General features: G+C 52.2%; 1 protein-coding gene across 3 annotated transcripts; it reads right to left on the reverse strand.

Annotated features, from left to right (window-relative positions):
* Nucleotides 1-273: 273 nt before the first annotated feature.
* LOC138798950 (mitogen-activated protein kinase 8) lies at nt 274-23,966 on the reverse strand. Of its 3 annotated transcripts, none has more exons than XM_069979583.1 (12): nt 23,771-23,966; nt 19,293-19,473; nt 18,763-18,892; nt 17,388-17,446; nt 17,170-17,308; nt 14,609-14,774; nt 7,351-7,422; nt 5,358-5,540; nt 4,331-4,455; nt 3,853-3,916; nt 2,911-2,988; nt 274-2,006 (listed from the first exon to the last, which is right to left on the reverse strand). In XM_069979583.1, the coding sequence occupies exons 2-12, from the start codon at nt 19,412-19,414 to the stop codon at nt 1,864-1,866; spliced, it is 1,281 nt and encodes a 426-aa protein (XP_069835684.1). In that variant the 5' UTR covers nt 19,415-19,473; nt 23,771-23,966; the 3' UTR covers nt 274-1,863. The 3 variants fall into 3 exon arrangements, with proteins under 3 accessions (XP_069835684.1, XP_069835685.1, XP_069835686.1); XM_069979584.1 differs by lacking the exon at nt 7,351-7,422 and adding an exon at nt 14,100-14,171; XM_069979585.1 differs by having other exon boundaries at nt 1,914-2,011.
* Between the last annotated feature and the right edge of the window lie 3,266 nt (nt 23,967-27,232).

Genomic DNA, 27,232 nt, shown 5'->3' on the forward strand with positions numbered 1-27,232 from the left:
GTTTACATCGCTGGATCCCGGATTGCACCGCTCCTTGATCTCTAACGCAGGCTTGAGACGTGAAGTTTCAAGTCCACTCAAGTCCTCTGCCACAGACTGCATGAGCGGACTTGAGAAGTCACACTGGAAGCGGGGAGGTAAGTGGATGTCATTGCCCTCATCCACCTCCTTCCCGGCCATAGGTGAAAAAGCCCCCCAGCCCAGAGTACCCCTTTAAAGGCACAGGGGGTGCTATATACAGTAAATACACACACTATAACAAAACAGACAGAATTTCCCCAACATTGATCTTTTATTACAAGTCTGTGATCATATAAATGGCCGTGCTGCTCTGGGCGCCTGTCGACAGCATGGGCAGCGCACACAGGCGGCTGAATGATTGATCTACACTGCTAACGTAAACAGAAGAGGAATCAAAAGCAGTGATACGGTGCATTTAGACGGACAAAAAGGACTCTAACAAGGTGAAGATTGCTTCTCCATGGCAGGCCGGCCCTGGCAAACGTGAAACGTGTCCTATGCATTCTGTAGGTGTGACATGGGAGGCATCTATGGTGCATTCATTCTCACAGTCCAACCACGTCTGTACTATGCAGTACCTATCTAGAGAGACACTTCTACCCTTACCCAACCCTGAATAAAAAAATAAATAACTTGCATTTCCACACACAACATGGCTGCCACCATCTAAAACTATTTGTTCAGTTTCCTGAGAGGAATTAAACGTAGGATTTTTACATCAGCCCAACGTCCACCCCATGCTGCCACCGCAGATTGTATTGCAGTAAGCTGATGAACTGCTTAGCACCATAGGGGGCACATGTATCAAGTATCGTGGTCAAGTCAGGCATCACGTGGAGAGTAGGCCACAGAAAACTCAGCATGGCCAATCTCTGACTACACCGAACACGGAGGGAAAATGAGGATTTACAAAGGAAGGAAACACAGAGGAGATCCTGCCCCTTCACAGCGGAAAGCATTGGTAACGGTAAAAGTCATTACTTACATGCACTAGACAGAAGCGCGCTGACCACAAGTGCATTGATAAAGTGCAGTATCAATGTGGATGGCCTCGGCCTACGCACCTCCCCCAATGCTCCACCAACAAAAAAAGGCCAAAAATTCACTCACATGACAAAAATCTTACAGGTTTCCTGACTTTGCAAGAGTGGATGCACCAACACCTCAACAGCACAGGCAATGATACAACATGAAGTAGTGGGTAAGAGCGCTGCCTCCCTTTGGTTTACTGGCAAATAGAGGCATAAACGTTAGGTGTGAATAAAACGCATACAATTAAAAAAAAAAAACAACAACTTTAAATTATTACAATATGGAAGAGACCTGTAAAATTCTAGAGGATAAAACAAAAAAACAAGAGCAGCACCAGCAAAGAAACGGAAAAAAAAAAAATCAAATGAAAAAAGTAAAAATTTCAAGACAATCAGGACCAAAGTGACCTTTTCTGAAAAGTCGGAGCGCTAAGCCCCCCCTCCCCAATCCCGTCCTCACACTATGGAAATAAAAATACAATACATATTTATGGCAGCTTTTACCCTCCAGCACTTAAGTGTTCAAAGTACAGCACAAAAAATAAAAAAATAAAAATTAAACTACACTTTTTTGTTAACCATCATAGGCCTGGCAGGGAGTGCATTGTATCGTGAGGCTCCTCTCCAGGTCAACTCTTAGACCTTGCCCACCCCCTCTCCCGCAACTGCAACGCAACCGGGGGGTCTGGTAGCTAAGGGGTTAATAATATTGACTCTACAATAATAGACGTTGCATCCCGTTGCCATGGTTGAGTGCTACCCTAGAGGACCCTCTCCACCTCCTCCTTTCCCCTTCGGTTTCCCCGCTGAATCATCGACAGCAGCCCAGGGCCCCTGCGGAGGTTTCGAGGCTGCTGTCTGTGTCTGAGGGCAGCGTCGGGTCTGTGGACATGGAGGAAGCATCGGCCGATGAGGAGGAGGTTTGAGGCTGGGAGCCATCAGTCACTGCTGCACCTGTGCTATGAGAAAACAGACAAGGGACTTAGCTGCAGTAAATGTCCTCAAACTACATCACGTTCCTAAAAAAACACAAACATCCCCACATATCCCAGTCACATGGGCAGAACTCTGTACTTGCACTGCCTGACACAACTAAGAGGGGCGCTCTCCCTGATCACAGACAATTCCTCCAAAGCAGCAATGAGCAAATGTAAGAAGAGTGCCCAGGCTTGGTCCCATGGCCGAACCCTCGGTGTGGGAAACTGGATGCCACCCAAGGGCTGCCAGAAAAGCATGGATACAGCCTATGGCCTATGCCACCTAGGCGGGGCTTCATAGCAGCTGGGGCCCTATCCTATATAGACAGTGTCACCTAGGCGGGGCTTCACGGCAGTTGGGGCCCTCTCCTATATAGACAGTGTCACCTAGGCGGGGCTTCATGGCAGTTGGGCCCTCTCCCATATAGACAGTGTCACCTAGGCGGGGCTTCACGGCAGTTGGGGCCCTCTCCTATATAGACAGTGTCACCTAGGCGGGGCTTCACGGAAGTTAGGCCCTCTCCTATATAGACAGTGTCACCTAGGCGGGGTTTCACGGCAGTTAGGCCCCCTCTCCCCAGCGCCCAGGTGACACTGTCCACTGATGAAATTAAGTGAGAGTAAAGGGGGGGCAGTATCACTTTAATGACTTTCAGAGTTGGAAGTTTTCTCCTGTAGCCTTACAGTTCTGTAATACCGACACTACAGGATAAAAGTCTGTCTGCCTTCTAGCAGCCACCCACCCCACAGTCCCCTCCTCTGTACATCAATAATGACAGGTGCATTGTACCCCCCTGCTCCACCCGTCCCCATCATACACATCACACACATTATACACATAACACACATTATCCGGGCAACATTGTGCAAATGAAACCAACCTAAAGGTGCGGGCTGCCCCCGGATAACACCGTTCCTTGCTCTGTCCTCCCAATCCAGGACTTCTTTGTATATTAGCTCTGTAAGACACAACATATAAAACTGATAAAGCAGAATAGCGACGCTAGATGTGAACTGTAACCTACAGAATACAATGAAGACAGGTTGTTCCCCCAGAGCCTGGAAGAAGGGAGAGGGTTATGCCCTCAGAATTCCCTCAGGGGTATCGGAGGGGTTGGTGTGACAGAGCGGTCCAATATACTGGTGTATAGTCTCCCACAGCAACAGCGAGCCAGGTGACGGCGCCCACTGGAGGGAGGAGCCTGGCACAGGTGGGCATGCCATGATGATACAGGGGATTCCTATCTGTGGTTTTCTGGGGATCTCATCTAGGGATGTGCCAAAATCAAAGGAACGCGGAACATAAATGACCATTGGATGACCATTACCGAACCATCAATACAGAGAGGATCAGACCTGACAAACCACCGAGAACATCTAAAGCCGGGAGAAACGCCAACCATGAGCATAAATGCAGGAATGTGTAGGAGGTGCTGTGTGTCACATGAGCACAGAGATGCCGGCCGCTCCCGGTGCTGTGTCACATGAGCACAGAGATGCCAGCCGCTCCCGATGCTGTGTGCTCCTGGTGCTGTATCACATGACCACAGAGATGCCAGCCGCTCCTGGTGCTGTATCACATGACCACAGAGATGCCTGCCGCTCCTGGTGCTGTATCACATGACCACAGAGATGCCTGCCGCTCCTGGTGCTGTATCACATGACCACAGAGATGCCTGCCGCTCCTGGTGCTGTATCACATGACCACAGAGATGCCTGCCGCTCCTGGTGCTGTATCACATGACCACAGAGATGCCGGCCGCTCTTGGTGCTGTGTGTCACATGACCACAGAGAGAGCGCAGGGTTAGAGCCCAGACATTACCTTTCCATTCCTCTATTGTATGTTCTCTCTCATCCAGCTGCTTATCTGGTATCTTTGGTGGCGGCTGTTCAAGAAAAGAGAGAAGAAAACAAAGACGTGTAACGTAAAACATGTAAACTGCAGGTAAGTACTAATCAGTACAGAACTATACAACATGTAAACTGCAGGTAAGTACTAATCAGTACAGAACTATACACAAGGTGAGGTGGTCAGGGGTGTGGGGGCTGTACACTATGGAGGATGGGGAGTCCCCATCAGTATCAGGCCTTCCTTCGTATGCACTTTATACATTGTTAGGGTTTACAGGGACAGGGTGATTGCACTTTATTAGGGCAGTAGCGGTTATTGTCCGTCCGTATTTTGCGTGACTCGGATGTGTACGGCGAGATTTCAGAGGATTCCCTTCTGCACTGTAATAACTAATTTTACAACCTCACAGATTCTACAGTAAAAGATGAGAAGAGATGAGAACACTCACAGCTTCGGCCTCTAGAGAGTCGTACCAAACGTTGATGTACGGGTGCAGCAGCGCCTCGTCCACCGAGATCCTCTTGGAAGCGTCAATTACTAACATTTTGGATAGCAGATCTCTGGCCTGGCTGGCTGTAAGAGAGAGACCGGGTTACAAGCCGCCAGCTATTGGATTAACAGAATTAACCACAAAGTGAACATACCACTGCTATATGGCCTTTATACATGAATGGATCAGCGGCACCAGCATCCCCGCATCAGCGGCACCAGCATCCCCACATCAGCGCCGATCCATTCATGTAAAAATAAAACCGCTGTACCACGGCTACACTCGCTTTAAAATGGAACGTGTCTCCTAGATTTTCTTTTCTTGAGTCAGATACTAAAACTTCTTTTATTCATATCTGTTTCTATTTTCTGACTTTTATTTTACCGTTTTTACATTGTTATGGGGGCGGCCATCTTGACTCATGGACATAGATGACAATAAACAGACTCTGTCCCCTAAGATGACTGTGAGACATTACTGAGCGCGCTCTGTGACCTGTGAAGAGGTCAGTCCACAGGGAGCTGCTATTGTCTCCTCTATCTACTGTTGTCACATGATGCTGCAATGCTTTACGGATCACTTTACCGCAGCCTCCTCTTATCCCCATAGACACAACAGTAAGTCTCAGCTTAGTTTTAGCCCCAGTGGTGAGAATGAGAACTGCAAGATATCAGGATTATTTTATTATATAATAAATGGAAAATTATAAAAAAAAAAAAAAAGTCACCAAAAATATTGTATAAATAATGTTTTCTGATGACATTTAGGGGTTAAACTTACGATGGGCTGGATTTATGTCTAGGTAATCCTATGTAGTGCACTGATCGGCAGACCGTCTGACAGTGATGTTGGGCGTCCCGGGAGGCCTCGTAGAGGCGGTGTTATACCGGCACCCCTCACTCATGGCTCAGGAAGGGTCCTGTATAGCCTGATCTCTCTTGTTCCATGCTCGGATCCGGTCCGTACACCATCTTACAGAACTTACCTTTTAACTTGTTGTGTTCGGAGTCTGCGGGAAACAAGACGTCTGGGAAGAGCTTCTCAAAGCTGTACCCCGCGTACTTGGGTCTGTTCTCCACGTAGGTGCGGACGGTGGGCTGCAGCTTCTTCATGAATTCAGGGCAGGGGGTTCCCAGCTGCTCGATCACTTTGTTCCACTGATCGATATCTGGGAGCGGAGCTCAGGAAAACGTATGGAATAACTGGAATCTCAGAAAGACCTAACAAAACCAAAACCACGTTCATGCGGTGACGGTGGAATATATGTCCTCCGGCGACACACAGAGTGAGTCCACAACTAACGTCAACTACAGAGCATCTCGAGAAAGCTGAGGCTGCCCCATGTGCCTGGCAGCATGACCATGGAGCTTATACAGGTTACAGACATCTATAGCCCCCCCCCCAGTGGTGATGGTGGGGGGCTGATGGACGCCATAGCTTCCACTCCCCGCTGACTATACAGTAACGTTACCATCTAATCTCAGGGACTAAGGCCTGGGCCCGGCCCTCCCCACCGAGGATCAGAGGTGTAGGGGAGATCAGTAAGGCTGACCCCTCATGCACAATAAACCTTCCGCTGTAGGGGGCACTGTGGTTGGTACAGATCATGGCACCACTGTAGGGGGCACTATGGCTGGTATAAACATGGAGGACTGTGCATGACACCGCTGTAGGGGGCACTATGGCTGGTATAAGCATGGAGGACTGTGCATGACACCGCTGTAGGGGGCACTATGGCTGGTACAACCATGGAGGACTGTGCATGACACCGCTGTAGGGGGCACTATGGCTGGTATAAGCATGGAGGACTGTGTATGGCACCGCTGTAGGGGGCACTGTGGCTGGTACAGATAATGGAGGACTGTGCATGGCACCGCTGTAGGGGGCACTATGGCTGGTACAACCATGGAGGACTGTGCATGACACCGCTGTAGGGGGCACTGTGGCTGGTACAGATAATGGAGGACTGTGTATGGCACCGCTGTAGGGGGCACTATGGCTGGTATAAGCATGGAGGACTGTGCATGACACCGCTGTAGGGGGCACTGTGGCTGGTACAGATAATGGAGGACTGTGTATGGCACCGCTGTAGGGGGCACTGTGGCTGGTACAACCATGGAGGACTGTGCATGGCACCGCTGTAGGGGGCACTGTGGCTGGTACAGATAATGGAGGACTGTGTATGGCACCGCTGTAGGGGGCACTGTGGCTGGTACAGATAATGGAGGACTGTGCATGGCACCGCTGTAGGGGGCACTGTGGCTGGTACAACCATGGAGGACTGTGCATGGCACCGCTGTAGGGGGCACTGTGGCTGGTACAACCATGGAGGACTGTGCATGGCACCGCTGTAGGGGGCACTGTGGCTGGTACAACCATGGAGGACTGTGCATGGCACCGCTGTAGGGGGCACTGTGGCTGGTACAACCATGGAGGACTGTGCATGGCACCGCTGTAGGGGGCACTGTGGCTGGTACAACCATGGAGGACTGTGCATGGCACCGCTGTAGGGGGCACTGTGGCTGGTACAACCATGGAGGACTGTGCATGGCACCGCTGTAGGGGGCACTGTGGCTGGTACAACCATGGAGGACTGTGCATGGCACCGCTGTAGGGGGCACTGTGGCTGGTACAACCATGGAGGACTGTGCATGGCACCGCTGTAGGGGGCACTGTAGATCATAGATTAGTTAGCTAATAAGCTAATGGGTGGCAGATAACCAATGGGTGGCAGATATAGGCCAAATTGGACGCTAGTGTGGGGGCCCCATTATACACTAGTGTAGGGGCCACATGATGTACATATACAGCAGTGACGCTGAGGAGCTGTCAGGACATCACAGATTTGTGCTTACAATATCCCCCAACATTACACGGCCCGAGGACGAGGACAGAGTCTCAGTCTACACAGGAAGGTGGAGGGGTCCTCTAGGTTTGGGGAGTGAAGGGTGGGGTGTAAGAGCCAATGGGAAGGATACGGTCTGAGCCGGGGAACAACACACCACCTTTGATCATCTCTCCCAAGATGCAACCCACTGACCAAATGTCAACTGAAAACAGAATGCAAGGAATTAGGAGAGAACGGACGGCAGCGGAGAGCAGACAAATGCAGCGGGAGTGCAGACATCGGCCGGGGAAAGCTGCTTCACCTTCTCAGATAGAAAATCCAAAACAAAAAATGTTAAACGGCTTCCTGGCACATGAGGGACCATGATATCCTGGGTGAGAATGAGCCCAATAAACAGTGTCATGTGACCACGCATGTGGGGATGCTGGCCGAACAAGCAGCCATTTGCAGGACACATCCCCCTACTCTGCGGGCTGATCACCTGTCCCCGTACCGCATCACCGGGCTCCCGTACCCCGCCATGTGTCCGCTTCTCCATGCTTCCAGATACGTCCCAACCCAGGTTAAACATCAAGTGGGTGGGATTTAGCCGGCTCAGCCAATCAGTGACTGCAGCGGTGTCCCACCCAATCACTGAGTGGCTGAGCGGGGCACCTGTCAGCCAGGACATGACGTAGCCAGGGGGAGCTAAGAAGACAGCACCTGGGGTCCAGGAGCAGGAGGCAGCGCTGTGTGGCCACCAGGATGGGTGAATATAACTTCTAGTCTATGTACCCCCAGCCCGATGCTGCACCTCCCCCTTTAATACACAAGGCGATATCGGCCTGATCAGCTGATAATCACCCCCAGGAATCAGGCCCTAACCTCAGGCAAGATGTTCAATGTCCTCAATGTGTACAGGGATTTTACCTCCAACCTATTCAAGTGGAAGAGACCGGACTGCAGTACCAGGCCCGGCCACTAGCAGAGGTATGGAGCTGTGTCTGGATGCAGCAGTGGTCGGTATCTCATAGAGCTGATACTGATGACCTGTCCCGAGCTCTCTGCCTCTTGGCTGCTATCTCCCCTTTCTTCCATTACTACCCTTTCTGGCCTACAGCTCAGTACTTCTCAGAATACCCCATAATACAATGATAGAAGTAACAGGCACAGGAGTGGCCAGATCATCTATAGCAGGGGGCTCAGACTCAGGCCCTCCAGCTGGTGCAAGACTACAGTCCCCATCATGCCTGGACAGCCAAAGCTTTAGCTTATCCCACATATCCAGGCATGATGGCAATTGTCGTTTTGCAACAGCTGGAGGGACTGAGTTTGACCCATGTGAACTACAGGGAGAAGTTTGGGATACTTTACATGGAGGAAGAGGGGCTCATACATGACACTGAGTAAGAGGAAGGCAATCCCACCCAGAGACCTTCATAGACGCCTCAGTATGACATCAGAGCTAGGTGGGATCTGTAGGGTCCCAGGTACCTATATGGCTTCATACTAACACCACTATGAGGCCTGAATGCTGTATCCTGATGTTCCGCCTAGGATTCCGCCAGGCTTACAGCAGAGTAGATGTGTGGGCTACACGCCATGCTTCGGCTGCAGTCATACAACATGAGAACGCCATGCCGAGACAGAGGGCGGCCTCCGCTTTATATACAATTATATCCCCATTTACCAAGAAAAAGGAAAAACAAGCAGCACAAATCCATTCACTCCTCTTGCTCTCTGCCGAAATCACCACAAGTAAACGGCTTTAGTTAGAGCGAGGATAGCCCATCCCCCAGACGGCCTTCAGATGGAGAGCAGAGGCTGAAGAGTACAGGCCTCCCCTAAGGGCCCTATTCCATAGTAACGATAATCAGCCCCATTTGGCCCGATTCGACCGATTATCGTTCGGTGAAAGAGAGAGAACGATCAGCCGATGATCCTGTCATCGGCTGATCGTTCATTTAGGGCCAGACCTAAAATCATCGTTCCCCCACCGCGCATTGCTACAGTTGAATAGCGGTGCCCGGCGGGCGACCAACGATTTGACAAGTAGCAGCATCATACATTACATCGGTAACGATGTCCCCGCAGCCCTCGCTCAATGATCATCGGGCCGTGGAATAGGCCCAGTAAACGAGCGCCGATCTAGCAGATCACCACTCGTTTACATCGTTGATCGGGCCCTCCTCGGCCCGTGGAATAGGACCCTAAGGCTCGGCCACTGAAGGGTATGAGCCTCACCTAAGGCTCAGCCACCGAACAGCACAGGCCTCCCCTAAGGCTAATCCACCGAACAGCACAGACCTCACCTAAGGCTAATCCACCAAACAGCACAGGCCCCCCCCCCCTAAGGCTAATCCACCGAACAGCACAGGCCTCCCCTAAGGCTAATCCACCGAACAGCACAGGCCTCCCCTAAGGCTAATCCACCGAACAGCACAGGCCCCCCCCCTAAGGCTAATCCACCGAACAGCACAGGACCCCCCCCCCCTTCCCTAAGGCTAATCCACGGAACAGCACAGGCCCCCCCCCCCTAAGGCTAATCCACCGAACAGCACAGGCCTCCCCTAAGGCTAATCCACCGAACAGCACAGGCCTCCCCTAAGGCTCAGCCACCAAACAGCACAGGCCTCCCCTAAGGCTCAGCCACCGAACAGCACAGGCCCCCCCCCCCCCCCCCTAAGGCTAATCCACCGAACAGCACAGGCCTCCCCTAAGGCTAATCCACCGAACAGCACAGGCCCCCCCCCCCTAAGGCTAATCCACCGAACAGCACAGCCCCCCCCCTAAGGCTAATCCACCGAACAGCACAGGCCCCCCCCCCTAAGGCTAATCCACCGAACAGCACAGGCCTCCCCTAAGGCTAATCCACCGAACAGTACAGACCTCCCCTAAGGCTAATCCACCGAACAGCACAGGCCTCCCCTAAGGCTAATCCACCGAACAGCACAGGCCCCCCCCCCCCCTAAGGCTAATCCACCAAACAGCACAGGCCCCCCCCCCCCTAAGGCTAATCCACCGAACAGCACAGCCCTCCCCTAAGGGTAATCCACCGAACAGCACAGACCTCCCCTAAGGGTAATCCACCGAACAGCACAGACCTCCCCTATGGCTAATCCACCGAACAGCACAGACCTCCCCTAAGGCTAATCCACCGAACAGCACAGGCCTCCCCTAAGGCTAATCCACCGAACAGCACAGGCCCCCCCCCCTAAGGCTAATCCACCGAACAGCACAGGCCTCCCCTAAGGCTCAGCCACCGAACAGCACAGGCCTCCCCTAAGGCTCAGCCACCGAACAGCACAGATCCCCCCCCTAAGGCTAATCCACCGAACAGCACAGGCCCCCCCCCCTAAGGGTAATCCACCGAACAGCACAGACCTCCCCTAAGGCTAATCCACCGAACAGCACAGACCTCCCCTAAGGCTCAGCCACCGAACAGCACAGGCCTCCCCTAAGGCTAATCCACCGAACAGCACAGGTCTCACCTAAGGCTAATCCACCGAACAGCACAGGCCTCCCCTAAGGCTAATCCACCGAACAGCACAGGCCTCCCCTAAGGCTCAGCCACCGAACAGCACAGGCCCCCCTAAGGCTAAGCCACCGAACAGCACAGGCCTCCCCTAAGGCTCAGCCAACGAACAGCACAGGCCCCCCTAAGGCTAATCCACTGAACAGCACAGGCCTCCCCTAAGGCTAATCCACCGAACAGCACAGGCCTCCCTAAGGCTAATCCACCGAACAGCACAGACCTCCCCTAAGGCTAATCCACCGAACAGCACAGGCCCCCCCCCCCTAAGGCTAATCCACCGAACAGCACAGGCCTCCCCTAAGGCTCAGCCACCGAATGGTTTAGTCTCTGGGAACACCCTTGAGGAAGCGGTTGGATGGCAGAACACGGGGGGTGTTTTCTGCTCCCACCTGACCCCCCTCTATATTGTTGGACCACACATGGTGAACTCATTTTATTTCTTACTTACGATTTTCTAAATTTTTTGTACACTGCATTATTTATAGGGTATAGATTTATTATGGATATTATTGCCCATGTGTTGTGATCCAGGATGGGGTTGGTTGAAAGGTTCCAGCTGGGACGCTGGCAGGACCCAGGTGTGTTCGGCTCCTTGGTTTCACACTCTGGGACTTTTTGTATCACATAAATATTGGAGGTTTTATATGCATATGCTTTCTTTCTTTGTTGCATTAATGTCAGGGAACATCCACTGATCAGGAAATAAGTGTTAGATCCGCTACAATGGTGGAGTCTCTAAAGGGCAGCCATCAGGCATTGGCGTGTCACATGACCTTACAGAAGACATCTGCAGCAGAGGCAACCATATTCACAGTAAATGGGACCAAAATGAATTGCCCATAGATTCCACTTGGCCTAATCTCAAAGTACTGACACCTGGCGGACTGGATCCGGTGAGCCAGACAATGTGTTTTGGCCCCACTTCCTGCAGATTCATTCACCTCCTAGCGGTGTTGTTTTCCTTGACGTCACAGTACTGTGTATACGGCCACACACCTTCTCCAGCCTACACTAAACTATGGAGGCATAGGAAGTAATTACCAATGAGGCCGCTGAAGCTCTGCGCGGGAGGCCAGGGCAATGGCGTATCACCCCTGGGGTTATAGACAGGAGGATCTCTGGACATGATGCCATTCAGACGGCAGTCCAAGCAGTTTACATGTGGTGATCGGTGAAGGGGTGTACGGACCAGGACAGCAATGCCTAATATTAGTATAAGATACCGCAACCAAGGCGAGTAACCCACACACACCGCACCGTCACATGTCACCTGAACCCGAATAAAGACGTTTCCTCTCTTCCTCTCCTGGGATTAATGTGGAGGCGAAACACGACTACACGTAGAAAACAAGTAACACTCTGCACACAGCGGACCGGCAGGGGGCAATCCCATCAGGATAAGGCCATGTTCACACTGCAGAGGAGATCCTGGGGGCTGGATGCACAACAACATCTATATATATCCGATTCACATGCAGAGGCGGGGTATCTGCAGTGACATGATCCTGAGCAGGTGAAGACGGGCTGAGACCATGCAGCAGATCAACTGCAGAATCCACACCAAAAGCAAAATGCAGAACGGGGGTCCCAAACCCTATACACACACGCTGGGGGGTCCCAAACCCTATATACACACACACACTGGGGGGTCCCAAACCCTATATACACACACACACTGGGGGGTCCCAAACCCTATATACACACACACACACTGGGGGGGTCCCAAACCCTATATACACACACACACACACACGCTGGGGGGTCCCAAACCCTATATACACACACACACACTGGGGGGTCCCAAACCCTATATACACACGCTGGGGGGTCCCAAACCCTATATACATACACACACACACACACACACACACACGCTGGGAGGTCCCAAACCCTATACACACACACGCTGGGGGGTCCCAAACCCTATATACAAACACACACGCTGGGAGGTCCCAAACCCTATACACACACACGCTGGGGGGTCCCAAACCCTATATACACACACACACACACACACTGGGGGGGTCCCAAACCCTATATACACACGCTGGGGGGTCCCAAACCCTATATACACACACACACACACACTGGGGGGTCCCAAACCCTATATACACACACACACACACTGGGGGGTCCCAAACCCTATATACACACACACACACTGGGGGGTCCCAAACCCTATATACACACACACACTGGGGGGTCCCAAACCCTATATACACACACACACTGGGGGGTCCCAAACCCTATATACACACACACACTGGGGGGTCCCAAACCCTATATACACACACACACTGGGGGGTCCCAAACCCTATATACACACGCTGGGGGGTCCCAAACACTATATACACACACACTGGGGGGTCCCAAACCCTATATACACACACACACTGGGGGGTCCCAAACCCTATATACGCACACGCTGGGGGGTCCCAAACCCTATACGCACATGCTGGGGGGTCCCAAACCCTATATACACACGCTGGGGGGTGCCAAACCCTATATACACACACACACACACTGGGGGGTCCCAAACCCTATACGCACATGCTGGGGGGTGCCAAACCCTATACGCACACGCTGGGGGGTCCCAAACCCTATACGCACATGCTGGGGGGTGCCAAACCCTATACACACACGCTGGGGGGTCCCAAACCCTATATATACACACACTGGGAGGGGGGCAACAAGTCATGCATTAAACACGTGTGGACTGTGCAGAGAACTTGATGTCACTCCACAGCGGATGAACACGGCCTTACTCCTCCTGACACCCCCATAAACATGCACACCCGGCCCCTGGCTGCAGATTATCTCCCCTGGGAACAGAGGATCAGGCATGCTGAAATCCAACATGTCTCCCCCTTCCTTCAGGATGCCCATATACATAAGACAGTCGGCCGCCCCTGCTGAAATGGGAAGAAAGGAGGGGGGTGACATTTATTAGGTGTGTTTCCCCATGAAGAAAAGGACCCCCACCTCACAGACCGCTCTCTACCCACCGCTGCCTTCCCTGCACAATGGCCACACGCACCGAGTGGCCTAAATACAATAAGTGTCAGCCAATGTGCATGAGGTCATCCTGAAGGAATCGGGGATCGGCCATGCTGTACCCCTCCTTCCTGAGGGGGCGGAGCTGCTATATATTATAGCAGGCGGGGGTCTCTGGGGGAGAGCGGGGTGGTGCCGTAGGTTTAGTAGACGCTCTCGTTCTTCTATAATAAAAGCAGGTTAGATAACAGCAGTCTGAACAATCCCCTAAGATGTGGATGCAGTGAGGTCCCAGGAGAGAAGAGTGCACAAACACACAAGTACACACCGGTGTATACAGTCACTGTGCAAATACAAGTGTGCAAGGATACAGTCCCTTCCCGGGAAGAGAATCTTGTGGCATATCATTTCTCCCATAATGCACCCCACCGACCATAAGTCCACTAGCAGTGGTGACAGCGCAAGGGGGAAACAGATGGTGGAAGGAGCAGGGTGGAAAAAAGCGGAAGCAAGAGAAAGAGAGGTGTCAGTGAAAACCAGTGAACAGCCAAGTGCAGGCAGAACCTGAAAAAGGTCAGAGGTCAGCGTGAGAACGACAGGAGCACAGGGCAATGCAGAGGGGTTAGCCGCACATTAACCGGTCCCATACGGGGTTAATGGAGAGATCAGCGATGGGCGCCAGGCGTGCCACCCCGCTGGGGGCATCAGTCATCAGAGCAGCCATCTACTAGCCGGGACACAGCAGGGAAGCTGCACAGTGTGTCAGTAACATGGCATAGACTGGTGGCTGTAGGATGTTACCGATGCCTCCGGGGAGGGTGACAACGCCCGCTCACAGGTAGGAACTACAAACATGTGACCAGGGGATGGGAGGACTAACCGTTCTCTTTGTATCCCATTCCCAGGATGACTTCTGGAGCTCTGTAGTAACGGGTCACAACGTACGGGGTCATCATGAAGCTCGTCCCTGCCGTCCTGGCCAGGCCAAAGTCTAGAATCTTCAGGGTGCAGTCAGACTTCACTACGATGTTACTGGGCTTCAAATCCTGCAACAAAAATGTATATAAAGGTTTCCATCATGTCCTCCCTTTCCCTTCTTCCTCCATGCCCCCCCTTTCCCTTCTTCCTCCTGTAACATATATAAAGGTTTCCATCATGTCCCTCCTTTCCCTTCTTCCCTCCTGTAACATATATAAAGGTTTCCATCATGTCCCCCTTTCCCTTCTTCCTCCATGCCCCCCCTTTCCCTTCTTCCTCCTGTAACATATATAAAGGTTTCCATCATGTCCCTCCTTTCCCTTCTTCCTCCTGTAACATATATAAAGGTTTCCATCATGTCCCTCCTTTCCCTTCTTCCTCCTGTAACATATATAAAGGTTTCCATCATGTCCTCCCTTTCCCTTCTTCCCCCTGTAACATATATAAAGGTTTCCATCATGTCCCTCCTTTCCCTTCTTCCTCCTGTAACATATATAAAGGTTTCCATCATGTCTCCCCTTTCCCTTCTTCCTCCTGTAACATATATAAAGGTTTCCATCATGTCCTCCCTTTCCCTTCTTCCTCCTGTAACATATATAAATGTTTCCATCATGTTCCCCCTTTCCCTTCTTCCTCCTGTAACATATATAAAGGTTTCCATCATGTCCCCCCTTTCCCTTCTTCCTCCTGTAACATATATAAAGGTTTCCATCATGTCTCCCCTTTCCCTTCTTCCTGCTGTAACATATATAAAGGTTTCCATCATGTCCCTTATTTCCCTTCTTCCTCCTGTAACATATATAAAAGTTTCCATCATGTCCCTCCTTTCCCTTCTTCCCCCTGTAACATATATAAAGGTTTCCATCATGTCCTCCCTTTCCCTTCTTCCTCCTGTAACATATATAAAGGTTTCCATCAAGTCCTCCCTTTCCCTTCTTCCCTGGGGGGCTACAGTGTCACATACAGATAGAGCGGAGCATGGAGAGGAGAAGCTGGGGGGCTACAGTGTCACATACTACAGATAGAGCGGAGCATGGAGAGGAGGAGCTGGGGGGCTACAGTGTCACATACAGATAGAGCGGAGCATGGAGAGGAGGAGCTGGGGGGCTACAGTGTCACATACAGATAGAGCGGAGCATGGAGAGGAGGAGCTGGGGGGCTACAGTGTCACATACAGATAGAGCGGAGCATGGAGAGGAGGAGCTGGGGGGCTACAGTGTCACATACAGGTAGAGCGGAGCATGGAGAGGAGGAGCTGGGGGGCTACAGTGTCACATACTACAGATAGAGCGGAGCATGGAGAGGAGGAGCTGGGGGCTACAGTGTCACATACTACAGATAGAGCGGAGCACGGAGAGGAGGAGCTGGGGGGCTACAGTGTCACATACAGATAGAGCGGAGCATGGAGAGGAGGAGCTGGGGGGCTACAGTGTCACATACTACAGATAGAGCGGAGCATGGAGAGGAGGAGCTGGGGGGCTACAGTGTCACATACAGATAGAGCGGAGCATGGAGAGGAGGAGCTGGGGGGGCTACAGTGTCACATACAGAGTGGAGCATGGAGAGGAGGAGCTGGGGGGCTACAGTGTCACATACAGATAGAGCGGAGCATGGAGAGGAGGAGCAGGGGGGCTACAGTGTCACATACAGATAGAGCGGAGCATGGAGAGGAGGAGCTGGGGGGCTACAGTGTCACATACTACAGATAGAGCGGAGCATGGAGAGGGGGAGCCGGGGGGCTACAGTGTCACATACTACAGATAGAGCGGAGCATGGAGAGGAGGATCTGGGGGGCTACAGTGTCACATACAGATAGAGCGGAGCATGGAGAGGAGGATCTGGGGGGCTACAGTGTCACATACAGATAGAGCGGAGCATGGAGAGGGGGAGCTGGGGGGCTACAGTGTCACATACTACAGATAGAGCGGAGCATGGAGAGGAGGAGCTGGGGGGCTACAGTGTCACATACAGATAGAGCGGAGCATGGAGAGGAGGAGCTGGGGGGCTACAGTGTCACATACAGATAGAGCGGAGCATGGAGAGGAGGATCTGGGGGGCTACAGTGTCACATACAGATAGAGCGGAGCATGGAGAGGAGGAGCTGGGGGCTACAGTGTCACATACGGATAGAGCGGAGCATGGAGAGGAGGAGCTGGGGGGCTACAGTGTCACATACTACAGATAGAGCGGAGCATGGAGAGGAGGAGCTGGGGGGCTACAGTGTCACATACAGATAGAGCGGAGCATGGAGAGGAGGAGCTGGGGGGCTACAGTGTCACATACAGATAGAGCGGAGCATGGAGAGGAGCTGGGGGGCTACAGTGTCACATACAGATAGAGCGGAGCATGGAGAGGAGGAGCTGGGGGGCTACAGTGTCAGACGCCACCGCTCTTACTTCATACCCCCCCCCCCAGGCAGGATCACTAGTAACAGAATGTATATGCGGCTCAGACGTCACTAACCCGGTGGATGATGCCAGCAGAATGTAAGTGCTTAATGCCGCACAGCATCTGATAGAGAAGGTAGGACATGCGCTCATGGTCCAGCTCCATCTGTATAACTTGGCACAAGTTGGCATCCATAAGTTCCATCACAATGTACCTGGAGAAAAAGGGAAGAAGCTGAGACTATAGAGAGCAAACAACAAAATGCAAAGACCTAAGTAACAGAGACAACTTACAGGTCCTGGAACTCCTCCAGAGACTTCTGTGGTGTGAAGACATTGAGGAGTCCGATGATCTGGAGGGAAACACAAGAGAGGAGCTCATAACATCCCCTGGTGGTCTAGTGCAGTGTTTCTCGAACTTTTTCTACTGGAGCCTCACCAGACTCACCAAGAGGGAGCCGGGGCCTCACCAGACTCACCAAGAGGGAGCCGGGGCCTCACCAGACTCACCAAGAGGGAGCCGGGGCCTCACCAGACTCACCAAGAGGGAGCCGGGGCCTCACCAGACTCACCAAGAGGGAGCCGGGGCCTCACCAGACTCACCAAGAGGGAGCCGGGGCCTCACCAGACTCACCAAGAGGGAGCCGGGGCCTCACCAGACTCACCAAGAGGGAGCCGGGGCCTCACCAGACTCACCAAGAGGGAGCCGGGGCCTCACCAGACTCACCAAGAGGGAGCCGGGGCCTCACCAGACTCACCAAGAGGGAGCCGGGGCCTCACCAGACTCACCAAGAGGGAGCCGGGGCCTCACCAGACTCACCAAGAGGGAGCCGGGGCCTCACCAGACTCACCAAGAGGGAGCCGGGGCCTCACCAGACTCACCAAGAGGTCAATGAAAGTCCATTTAAAAGCTGAAAATAGTGCTAGGACTACCTGTCACCCGTCTCCCAAGCTCTATATACTAATAAAGCAAGTACAAAATAAATTAATAATGTGGCTAAAATGGAGATTTTTGTAAACAGCAAAAGGACTGTGCAGATCATAGTTACTCTTGTGAAAACTGCCTCCCCAGCTGGGCCTCCCCAACAACTAGGGGGCGCCTCACAGTTTGAGAAGCACCTTTCTAGTGTATAGGAGGGGTTACTATAGGATCCCCTGGTGGTCTAGTGTATAGGAGGGGTTACTATAGGATCCCCTGGTGGTCTAGTGTATAGGAAGGGTTACTATAGGATCCCCTGGTGGTCTAGTGTATAGGAAGGGTTAGTATAGGATCCCCTGGTGGTCTAGTGTATAGGAGGGGTTACTATAGGATCCCCTGGTGGTCTAGTGTATAGGAGGGGTTACTATAGGATCCCCTGGTGGTCTAGTGTATAGGAAGGGTTAGTATAGGATCCCCTGGTGGTCTAGTGTATAGGAGGGGTTACTATAGGATCCCCTGGTGGTCTAGTGTATAGGAAGGGTTAGTATAGGATCCCCTGGTGGTCTAGTGTATAGGAAGGGTTAGTATAGGATCCCCTGGTGGTAGAAGAGGAGGTAAAGGTATGAGGGTGAAGGTGAGGGGGCATTTACAAGGGGTAAGTAACACGTCAGTGCTATGGCTGAGATTAATGCCCCCCCGAGGTCGTCCACCACCACCACCAAACCATAGAGAGGAGTAGGAATGACTTACGTTCTTGTGATTGACACACTTCATGAGCACCAGCTCCCGGTAGGCCCGCTTGGCGTGTGTCTGGTTCTGGAAGGGCCGACTCAGCTTCTTGATGGCAACATGACGCTCAAGAACAGTATCATAAGCCGCGCTGGATGGAAGAAAACATTTCTGTAACTCCTAGAAGGCACGGCATCTTTTACAGGGGCGTAACCCGAGCGCAGGCTTTACAGGGTCACATGGGCCTAATAATGTCACTTTACAAGCAGACACAACCGCCACAACATGCAAAATCCTCTCAGGGCATGATGGGAGCTGCACTCCTGCAGGTCAGGGAACACCAATGTGCACGGACATCATAAAGGGAGAAGCAGAGGGGACGGTCTCACCACCGTGCCGCCTCCGCCAAGGCTTTGCTTCTAATCTGCCATATAGTTTCAATAATCCTAGAGTGACTAAAGTGCCCCCATGTGGTCACAGGATGGAACAGCTTATGGAAATGCTGCCATATCCTTCTCTAATAGATGATACAGCATAAGAAGCCTCCTCACCAGACAATTCCTTGTGCTCCGGACCCGATAGGCTTCAGGCTTTGGTAGCGCTTCAGGACGGTAAAGGTGGAGTCTCCGATTTCAAAGACGGAGAAGTTGCTGTCACGTTTGCCTCGGCTCATGGTTGGACCAGCGATCACCCCTGGGGCTTCATCCAAACTGTGGGATTACTGGTTAAAAGCTGCCGGAGAAAGGACAAGCGAGAGGACAGTGAGGGAGACGGGCAAGACAAGCAAGGGGACTTCAAGGTGGGAGCGGACAAGCGAGGACACAGTCTGGGGGGGGGGGGGGGGGGACAACAGGCGAGGACACAGTCTGGGGGGGGGGGGGACAACAGGCGAGGACACAGTCTGGTGGGGGGGGGGGGACAACAGGCGAGGACACAGTAAGGGGGGGGACAACAGGCGAGGACACAGTCTGGGGGGGGGGGGACAACAAGCGAGAGGACACAGTAAGGGGGGGGACGACAACAGGCGAGGGCACAGTCTGGTGGGGGGGGGGGACAACAGGCGAGGACACAGTAAGGTGGGAGTGGACAAGCGAGGACACAGTCTGGGGGGGGGGACAACAGGCGAGGACACAGTCTGGGGTGGGGGGGGGAACAAGAGGCGAGGTCACAGTCTGGGGGGGGGACAACAGGCGAGGTCACAGTCTGGGGGGGGGGGGGGGACAACAGGCGAGGACACAGTCTGGGGGGGGGGGACAACAGGCGAGGACACAGTCTGGTGGGGGGGGGGGACAACAGGCGAGGACACAGTAAGGGGGGGGGACAACAGGCGAGGACACAGTCTGGGGGGGGGGGGCAACAAGCGGGAGGACACAGTAAGGGGGGGGGACGACAACAGGCGAGGGCACAGTCTGGGGGGGGGGACAACAAGCGAGAGGACACAGTAAGGGGGGGGACGACAACAGGCGAGGGCACAGTCTGGGGGGGGGACAACAGGCGAGGACACAGTCTGGTGGGGGGGGGGGACAACAGGCGAGGACACAGTAAGGGGGGGGGGACAACAGGCGAGGACACAGTCTGGTGGGGGGGGGGACAACAGGCGAGGACACAGTCTGGTGGGGGGGGGGACAACAGGCGAGGACAGAGTCTGGGGGGGGGACAACAAGCGAGAGGACACAGTAAGGGGGGGGACAACAAGCGAGGACACAGTAAGGGGGGGGGACAACAAGCGAGGACACAGTAAGGGGGGGGGGACAACAAGCAAGGACACAGTAAGGGGGGGGGGACGACAACAAGCGAGAGGACACAGTAAGGGGGGGGGGGACAACAAGCGAGGACACAGTCTGGGGGGGGGGACAACAAGCGAGGACACAGTCTGGGGGGGGGGACAACAAGCGAGGACACAGTCTGGGGGGGGACAACAGGCGAGGACACAGTAAGGGGGGGGGGACGACAACAAGCGAGAGGACACAGTAAGGGGGGGGGACAACAAGCGAGGACACAGTAAGGGGGGGGGGACAACAACCGAGGACACAGTCTGGGGGGGGACGACAGGCGAGGACACAGTAAGGGGGGGGGACGACAGGCGAGGACACAGTCAGGGGGGGGACGACAGGCGAGGACACAGTCAGGGGGGGGACAACAGGCGAGGACACAGTCAGGGGGGGGGGACAACAGGCGAGGACACAGTCAGGGGGGGGGACAACAGGCGAGGACACAGTCAGGGGGGGGGACAACAGGCTGAGGACACAGTCAGGGGGGGGGACAACAGGCGAGGACACAGTCAGGGGGGGGACAACAGGCGAGGACACAGTCAGGGGGGGGACAACAGGCGAGGACACAGTCAGGGGGGGGGACAACAGGCGAGGACACAGTCAGGGGGGGGGGGACAACAGGCGAGGACACAGTCTGGTGGGGGGGGGACAACAGGCGAGGACACAGTCTGGTGGGGGGGGGGGACAACAGGCGAGGACACAGTCTGGTGGGGGGGGGGACAACAGGCGAGGACACAGTCTGGGGGGGGGGACGACAACAAGCGAGAGGACACAGTAAGGGGGGGGACGACAACAGGCGAGGACACAGTCTGGGGGGGGGACAACAGGCGAGGACACAGTCTGGTGGGGGGGGGACAACAGGCGAGGACACAGTCTGGTGGGGGGGGGACAACAGGCGAGGACACAGTCTGGTGGGGGGGGACAACAGGCGAGGACACAGTCTGGTGGGGGGGGGGACAACAGGCGAGGACACAGTCTGGGGGGGGGGGGGACAACAAGCGAGAGGACACAGTAAGGGGGGGACAACAAGCGAGGACACAGTAAGGGGGGGGGACAACAAGCGAGGACACAGTAAGGGGGGGGACAACAAGCGAGGACACAGTCTGGGGGGGGGACAACAGGCGAGGACACAGTCTGGGGGGGGGACAACAGGCGAGGACACAGTCTGGGGGGGGGACAACAGGCGAGGACACAGTCTGGGGGGGGGGACAACAGGCGAGGACACAGTCTGGGGGGGGACGGACAACAAGCGAGAGGACAGTCTGGGGGGGGGGACGGACAACAAGCGAGAGGACACAGTAAGGGGGGGGACGGACAACAAGCGAGAGGACACAGTAAGGGGGGGGACGGACAACAAGCGAGGACACAGTAAGGGGGGGGACAACAAGCGAGGACACAGTAAGGGGGGGGACAACAAGCGAGGACACAGTCAGGGGGGGGACAACAGGCGAGGACACAGTCAGGGGGGGGACAACAGGCGAGGACACAGTCAGGGGGGGGACAACAGGCGAGGACACAGTCAGGGGGGGACAACAGGCGAGGACACAGTCAGGGGGGACAACAGGCGAGGACACAGTCTGGGGGGGACACAACAGGCGAGGACACAGTCAGGGGGGGGGGACAACAGGCGAGGACACAGTCGGGGGGGGGGGACAACAGGCGAGGACACAGTCGGGGGGGGGGGGGAGGGGACAGAGGGAGTGTGTATATATAGGTGTATATAGGCCCCCACCACCCCCTGTGTATATATAGGTATATAGGCCCCCACCACCCCCTGTGTATATATAGGTGTATAGGCCCCCCCCTGTGTATATATAGGTGTATAGGCCCCCCCCCTGTGTATATATAGGTGTATAGGCCCCCACCACCCCCTGTGTATATATAGGTGTATAGCCCCCCCCCCCTGTGTATATATAGGTGTATAGCCCCCCCCCCCACCCCCTGTGTATATATAGGTGTATAGGCCCCCCCCCCACCCCCTGTGTATATATAGGTGTATAGGCCCCCCCCCCACCCCCTGTGTATATATAGGTGTATAGGCCCCCCCCCACCCCCCTGTGTATATATAGGTGTATAGGCCCCCACCACCCCCTGTGTATATATAGGTGTATAGGCCCCCACCACCCCCTGTGTATATATAGGTGTATAGGCCCCCACCACCCCCTGTGTATATATAGGTGTATAGGCCCCCACCACCCCCTGTGTATATATAGGTGTATAGGCCCCCACCACCCCCTGTGTATATATAGGTGTATAGGCCCCCACCACCCCCTGTGTATATATAGGTGTATAGGCCCCCACCACCCCCTGTGTATATATAGGTGTATAGGCCCCCACCACCCCCTGTGTATATATAGGTGTATAGGCCCCCACCACCCCCTGTGTATATATAGGTGTATAGGCCCCCACCACCCCCTGTGTATATATAGGTGTATAGGCCCCCACCACCCCCTGTGTATATATAGGTGTATAGGCCCCCACCACCCCCTGTGTATATATAGGTGTATATGCCCCCACCACCCCCTGTGTATATATAGGTGTATATAGGCCCCCACCACCCCCTGTGTATATATAGGTGTATAGGCCCCCACCACCCCCTGTGTATATATAGGTGTATATATAGGTGTATAGGCCCCCACCACCCCCTGTGTATATATAGGTGTATAGGCCCCCACCACCCCCTGTGTATATATAGGTGTATAGCCCCCCCCCTGTGTATATATAGGCCCCCACCACCCCCTGTGTATATATAGGTGTATAGCCCCCCCTGTGTATATATAGGCCCCCACCACCCCCTGTGTATATATAGGTGTATATAGGCCCCCACCACCCCCTGTGTATATATAGGTATATAGACCCCCACCACCCCCTGTGTATATATAGGTGTATATAGGCCCCCCCCCACCCCCTGTGTATATATAGGTGTATAGCCCCCCCCCTGTGTATATATAGGTATATAGACCCCCCCCTGTGTATATATAGGTGTATAGGCCCCCACCACCCCCTGTGTATATATAGGTGTATATAGGCCCCCACCACCCCCTGTGTATATATAGGCCCCCACCACCCCCTGTGTATATATAGGTGTATAGGCCCCCACCACCCCCTGTGTATATATAGGCCCCCACCACCCCATGTGTATATATAGGTGTGTATATATAGGTGTATATAGGCCCCCACCCCCCCTGTATATATATATATGAGGCCTGAGTGTGTGCCCGGGCCGGCCATTGTGCTCCTCCTCCTCCCCCTCTCACCTGGCTGTGGCTCCCGGCTCCTCCGCGCTCTTCTCTCGGTCTCCTCGGCCGCTCCGGGTCCTCCTGTCTCTCCGGTCACAGGCGGGGGCCTGTCATCTCCGCCCTGTCTCTCCGGTTCATAGCTCTCCCGGTGTCTCAGTCTTGGAAGAGAATTCGTGACGTAACCGGAAGTCTGCACACACGCCCAGTGCGCCTGCTGCGTCCTAGTTGCGTCACTGGTCACGTGCTGCGCTTTCTGTCGCCCCGGCAACTGAGGCCTACATAGCCGACCTGTGCTTTTACAACTGGAGGAGAACTACAACCCCCATCATACCCCGACAGCAATATTCAACCATCATTACTGCCAGCAACACTACAACTCCCAGCATATCCGGACAGCAAAACCATAACTCCTATTATTCCTGACAACACTAAAATCCCCATTATATCCCAACAGCAACACTACAACCCCCATCATATGCCATCAGTATCACTACAACTCCCATCATACACTGCCAGGAAAACTACAACTCCCATCATACACTGCCAGGAAAACTACAACTCCCATCATACACTGCCAGGAAAACTACAACTCCCATCATACACTGCCAGGAAAACTACAACTCCCATCATACACTGCCAGGAAAACTTCAACTCCCATCATACACTGCCAGGAAAACTACAACTCCCATCATACACTGCCAGGAAAACTACAACTCTCATTATTCACCAAAGTGTAAAACTACAACTCCCATCATGTAACTGTGCCCGATTGTGGCCCCTGAAGCTGTGCCCGATTGTGGCCCCTGACGCTGTGCCCGATCGTGGCCCCTGACGCTTTGCCCGATCGTATACCCATATACTATATACCCATTATATACCCATATACTATATACCCATCGTATAGCCTTATACTATATACCCATTATATACTATATACCCATTATATACCCATATACTATATACACTGTATGTAGAGGAGCTATGTGTGACACTGTATATAGAGGATATATGTGTGACACTGTATATAGAGGAGCTGTGTGTGACACTGTATATAGAGGATATATGTGTGACACTGTATATAGAGGATATATGTGTGACACTGTATATAGAGGATATATGTGTGACACTGTATATAGAGGAGCTATGTGTGACACTGTATATAGAGGAGCTATGTGTGACACTGTATGTAGAGGAGCTATGTGTGACACTGTATATAGAGGATATATGTGTGACACTGTATATAGAGGAGCTGTGTGTGACACTGTATATAGAGGATATATGTGTGACACTGTATATAGAGGATATATGTGTGACACTGTATATAGAGGATATATGTGTGACACTGTATATAGAGGAGCTGTGTGTGACACTGTATATAGAGGATATATGTGTGACACTGTATATAGAGGATATATGTGTGACACTGTATATAGAGGATATCTGTGTGACACTGTATATAGAGGATATATATGTGATACTGTATATAGAGGATATATGTGTGACACTGTATATAGGGGAGCTATGTGTGTGACACTGTATATAGAGGAGCTATGTGTGACACTGTATATAGAGGATATATGTGTGACACTGTATATAGAGGATATATATGTGACACTGTATATAGAGGATATATGTGTGACACTGTATATAGGGGAGCTATGTGTGTGACACTGTATATAGAGGAGCTATGTGTGACACTGTATATAGAGGATAGATATATGTGTGACACTGTATATAGAGGATATATGTGTGACACTGTATATAGAGGATATATGTGTGACACTGTATATAGGGGATATATGTGTGACACTGTATATAGGGGATATATGTGTGACACTGTATATAGGGGATATATGTGTGACACTGTATATAGGGGAGCTATGTGTGACACTGTATATAGAGGATATATGTGTGACACTATATAGAGGATATATGTGTGACACTGTATATAGAGGATATATATGTGACACTGTATATAGAGGATATATGTGTGACACTGTATATAGAGGAGCTATGTGTGACACTGTATATAGAGGATAGATATATGTGTGACACTATATAGAGGAGCTATGTGTGACACTGTATATAGAGGAGCTGTGTGTGACACTGTATATAGGGGATATATGTGTGACACTGTATATAGAGGAGCTATGTGTGACACTGTATATAGAGGATATATGTGTGACACTGTGTATAGAGGAGCTGTGTGTGACACTGTATATAGAGGAGCTATGTGTGACACTGTATATAGAGGATATATGTGTGACACTGTATATAGAGGAGCTATGTGTGACACTGTATATAGAGGAGCTATGTGTATCACTGTATATATAGAGGAGCTATGTGTGACACTGTATATAGAGGAGCTATGTGTATCACTGTATATATAGAGGAGCTATGTGTGACACTGTATATAGAGGAGCTGTGTGTGACACTATATAGAGGATATATGTGTGACACTGTATATAGAGGATATATGTGTGACACTGTATATAGAGGATATATGTGTGACACTGTATATAGAGGAGCTGTGTGTGACACTGTATATAGAGGATATATGTGTGACACTGTATATAGAGGATATATGTGTGACACTGTATATAGAGGAGCTATGTGTGACACTGTATATAGAAGAGCTATGTGTGACACTGTATATAGAGGATAGATATATGTGTGACACTGTATATAGAGGATAGATATATGTGTGACACTGTATATAGAGGAGCTATGTGTGACACTGTATATATAGAGGAGCTATGTGTGACACTGTATATAGAGGAGCTATGTGTGACACTGTATATAGGGGATATATGTGTGACACTGTATATAGAGGAGCTGTGTGTGACACTGTATATAGAGGAGCTGTGTGTGACACTGTATATAGAGGATAGATATATGTGTGACACTGTATATAGAGGAGCTATGTGTGACACTGTATATATAGAGGAGCTGTGTGTGACACTGTATATAGAGGATAGATATATGTGTGACACTATATAGGGGAGCTATGTGTAACACTGTATATAGAGGATATATGTGTGACACTGTATATAGGGGAGCTATGTGTGACACTGTATATAGAGGAGCTATGTGTGACACCGTATATAGAGGAGCTATGTGTGACACTGTATATAGGGGAGCTATGTGTGACACTGTATATAGAGGAGCTATGTGTGACACTGTATATAGAGGAGCTATGTGTGACACTGTATATAGAGGATAGATATATGTGTGACACTGTATATAGAGGAGCTATGTGTGACACTGTATATAGAGGAGCTGTGAGTAAAACTGTATATAGAGGAGCTATGTGTGACACTGTATATAGAGGAGCTATGTGTGACACTGTATATAGAGGATCTATGTGTGACACTGTATATAGAGGAGCTATGTGTGACACTGTATATAGAGGATATATGTGTGACACTGTATATAGAGGAGCTGTGTGTGACACTGTATATAGAGGATAGATATATGTGT

This window comes from Dendropsophus ebraccatus, chromosome 8 (genome assembly GCF_027789765.1).
Source record: "Dendropsophus ebraccatus isolate aDenEbr1 chromosome 8, aDenEbr1.pat, whole genome shotgun sequence".
NCBI classification, from domain to species: domain Eukaryota; kingdom Metazoa; phylum Chordata; class Amphibia; order Anura; family Hylidae; genus Dendropsophus; species Dendropsophus ebraccatus.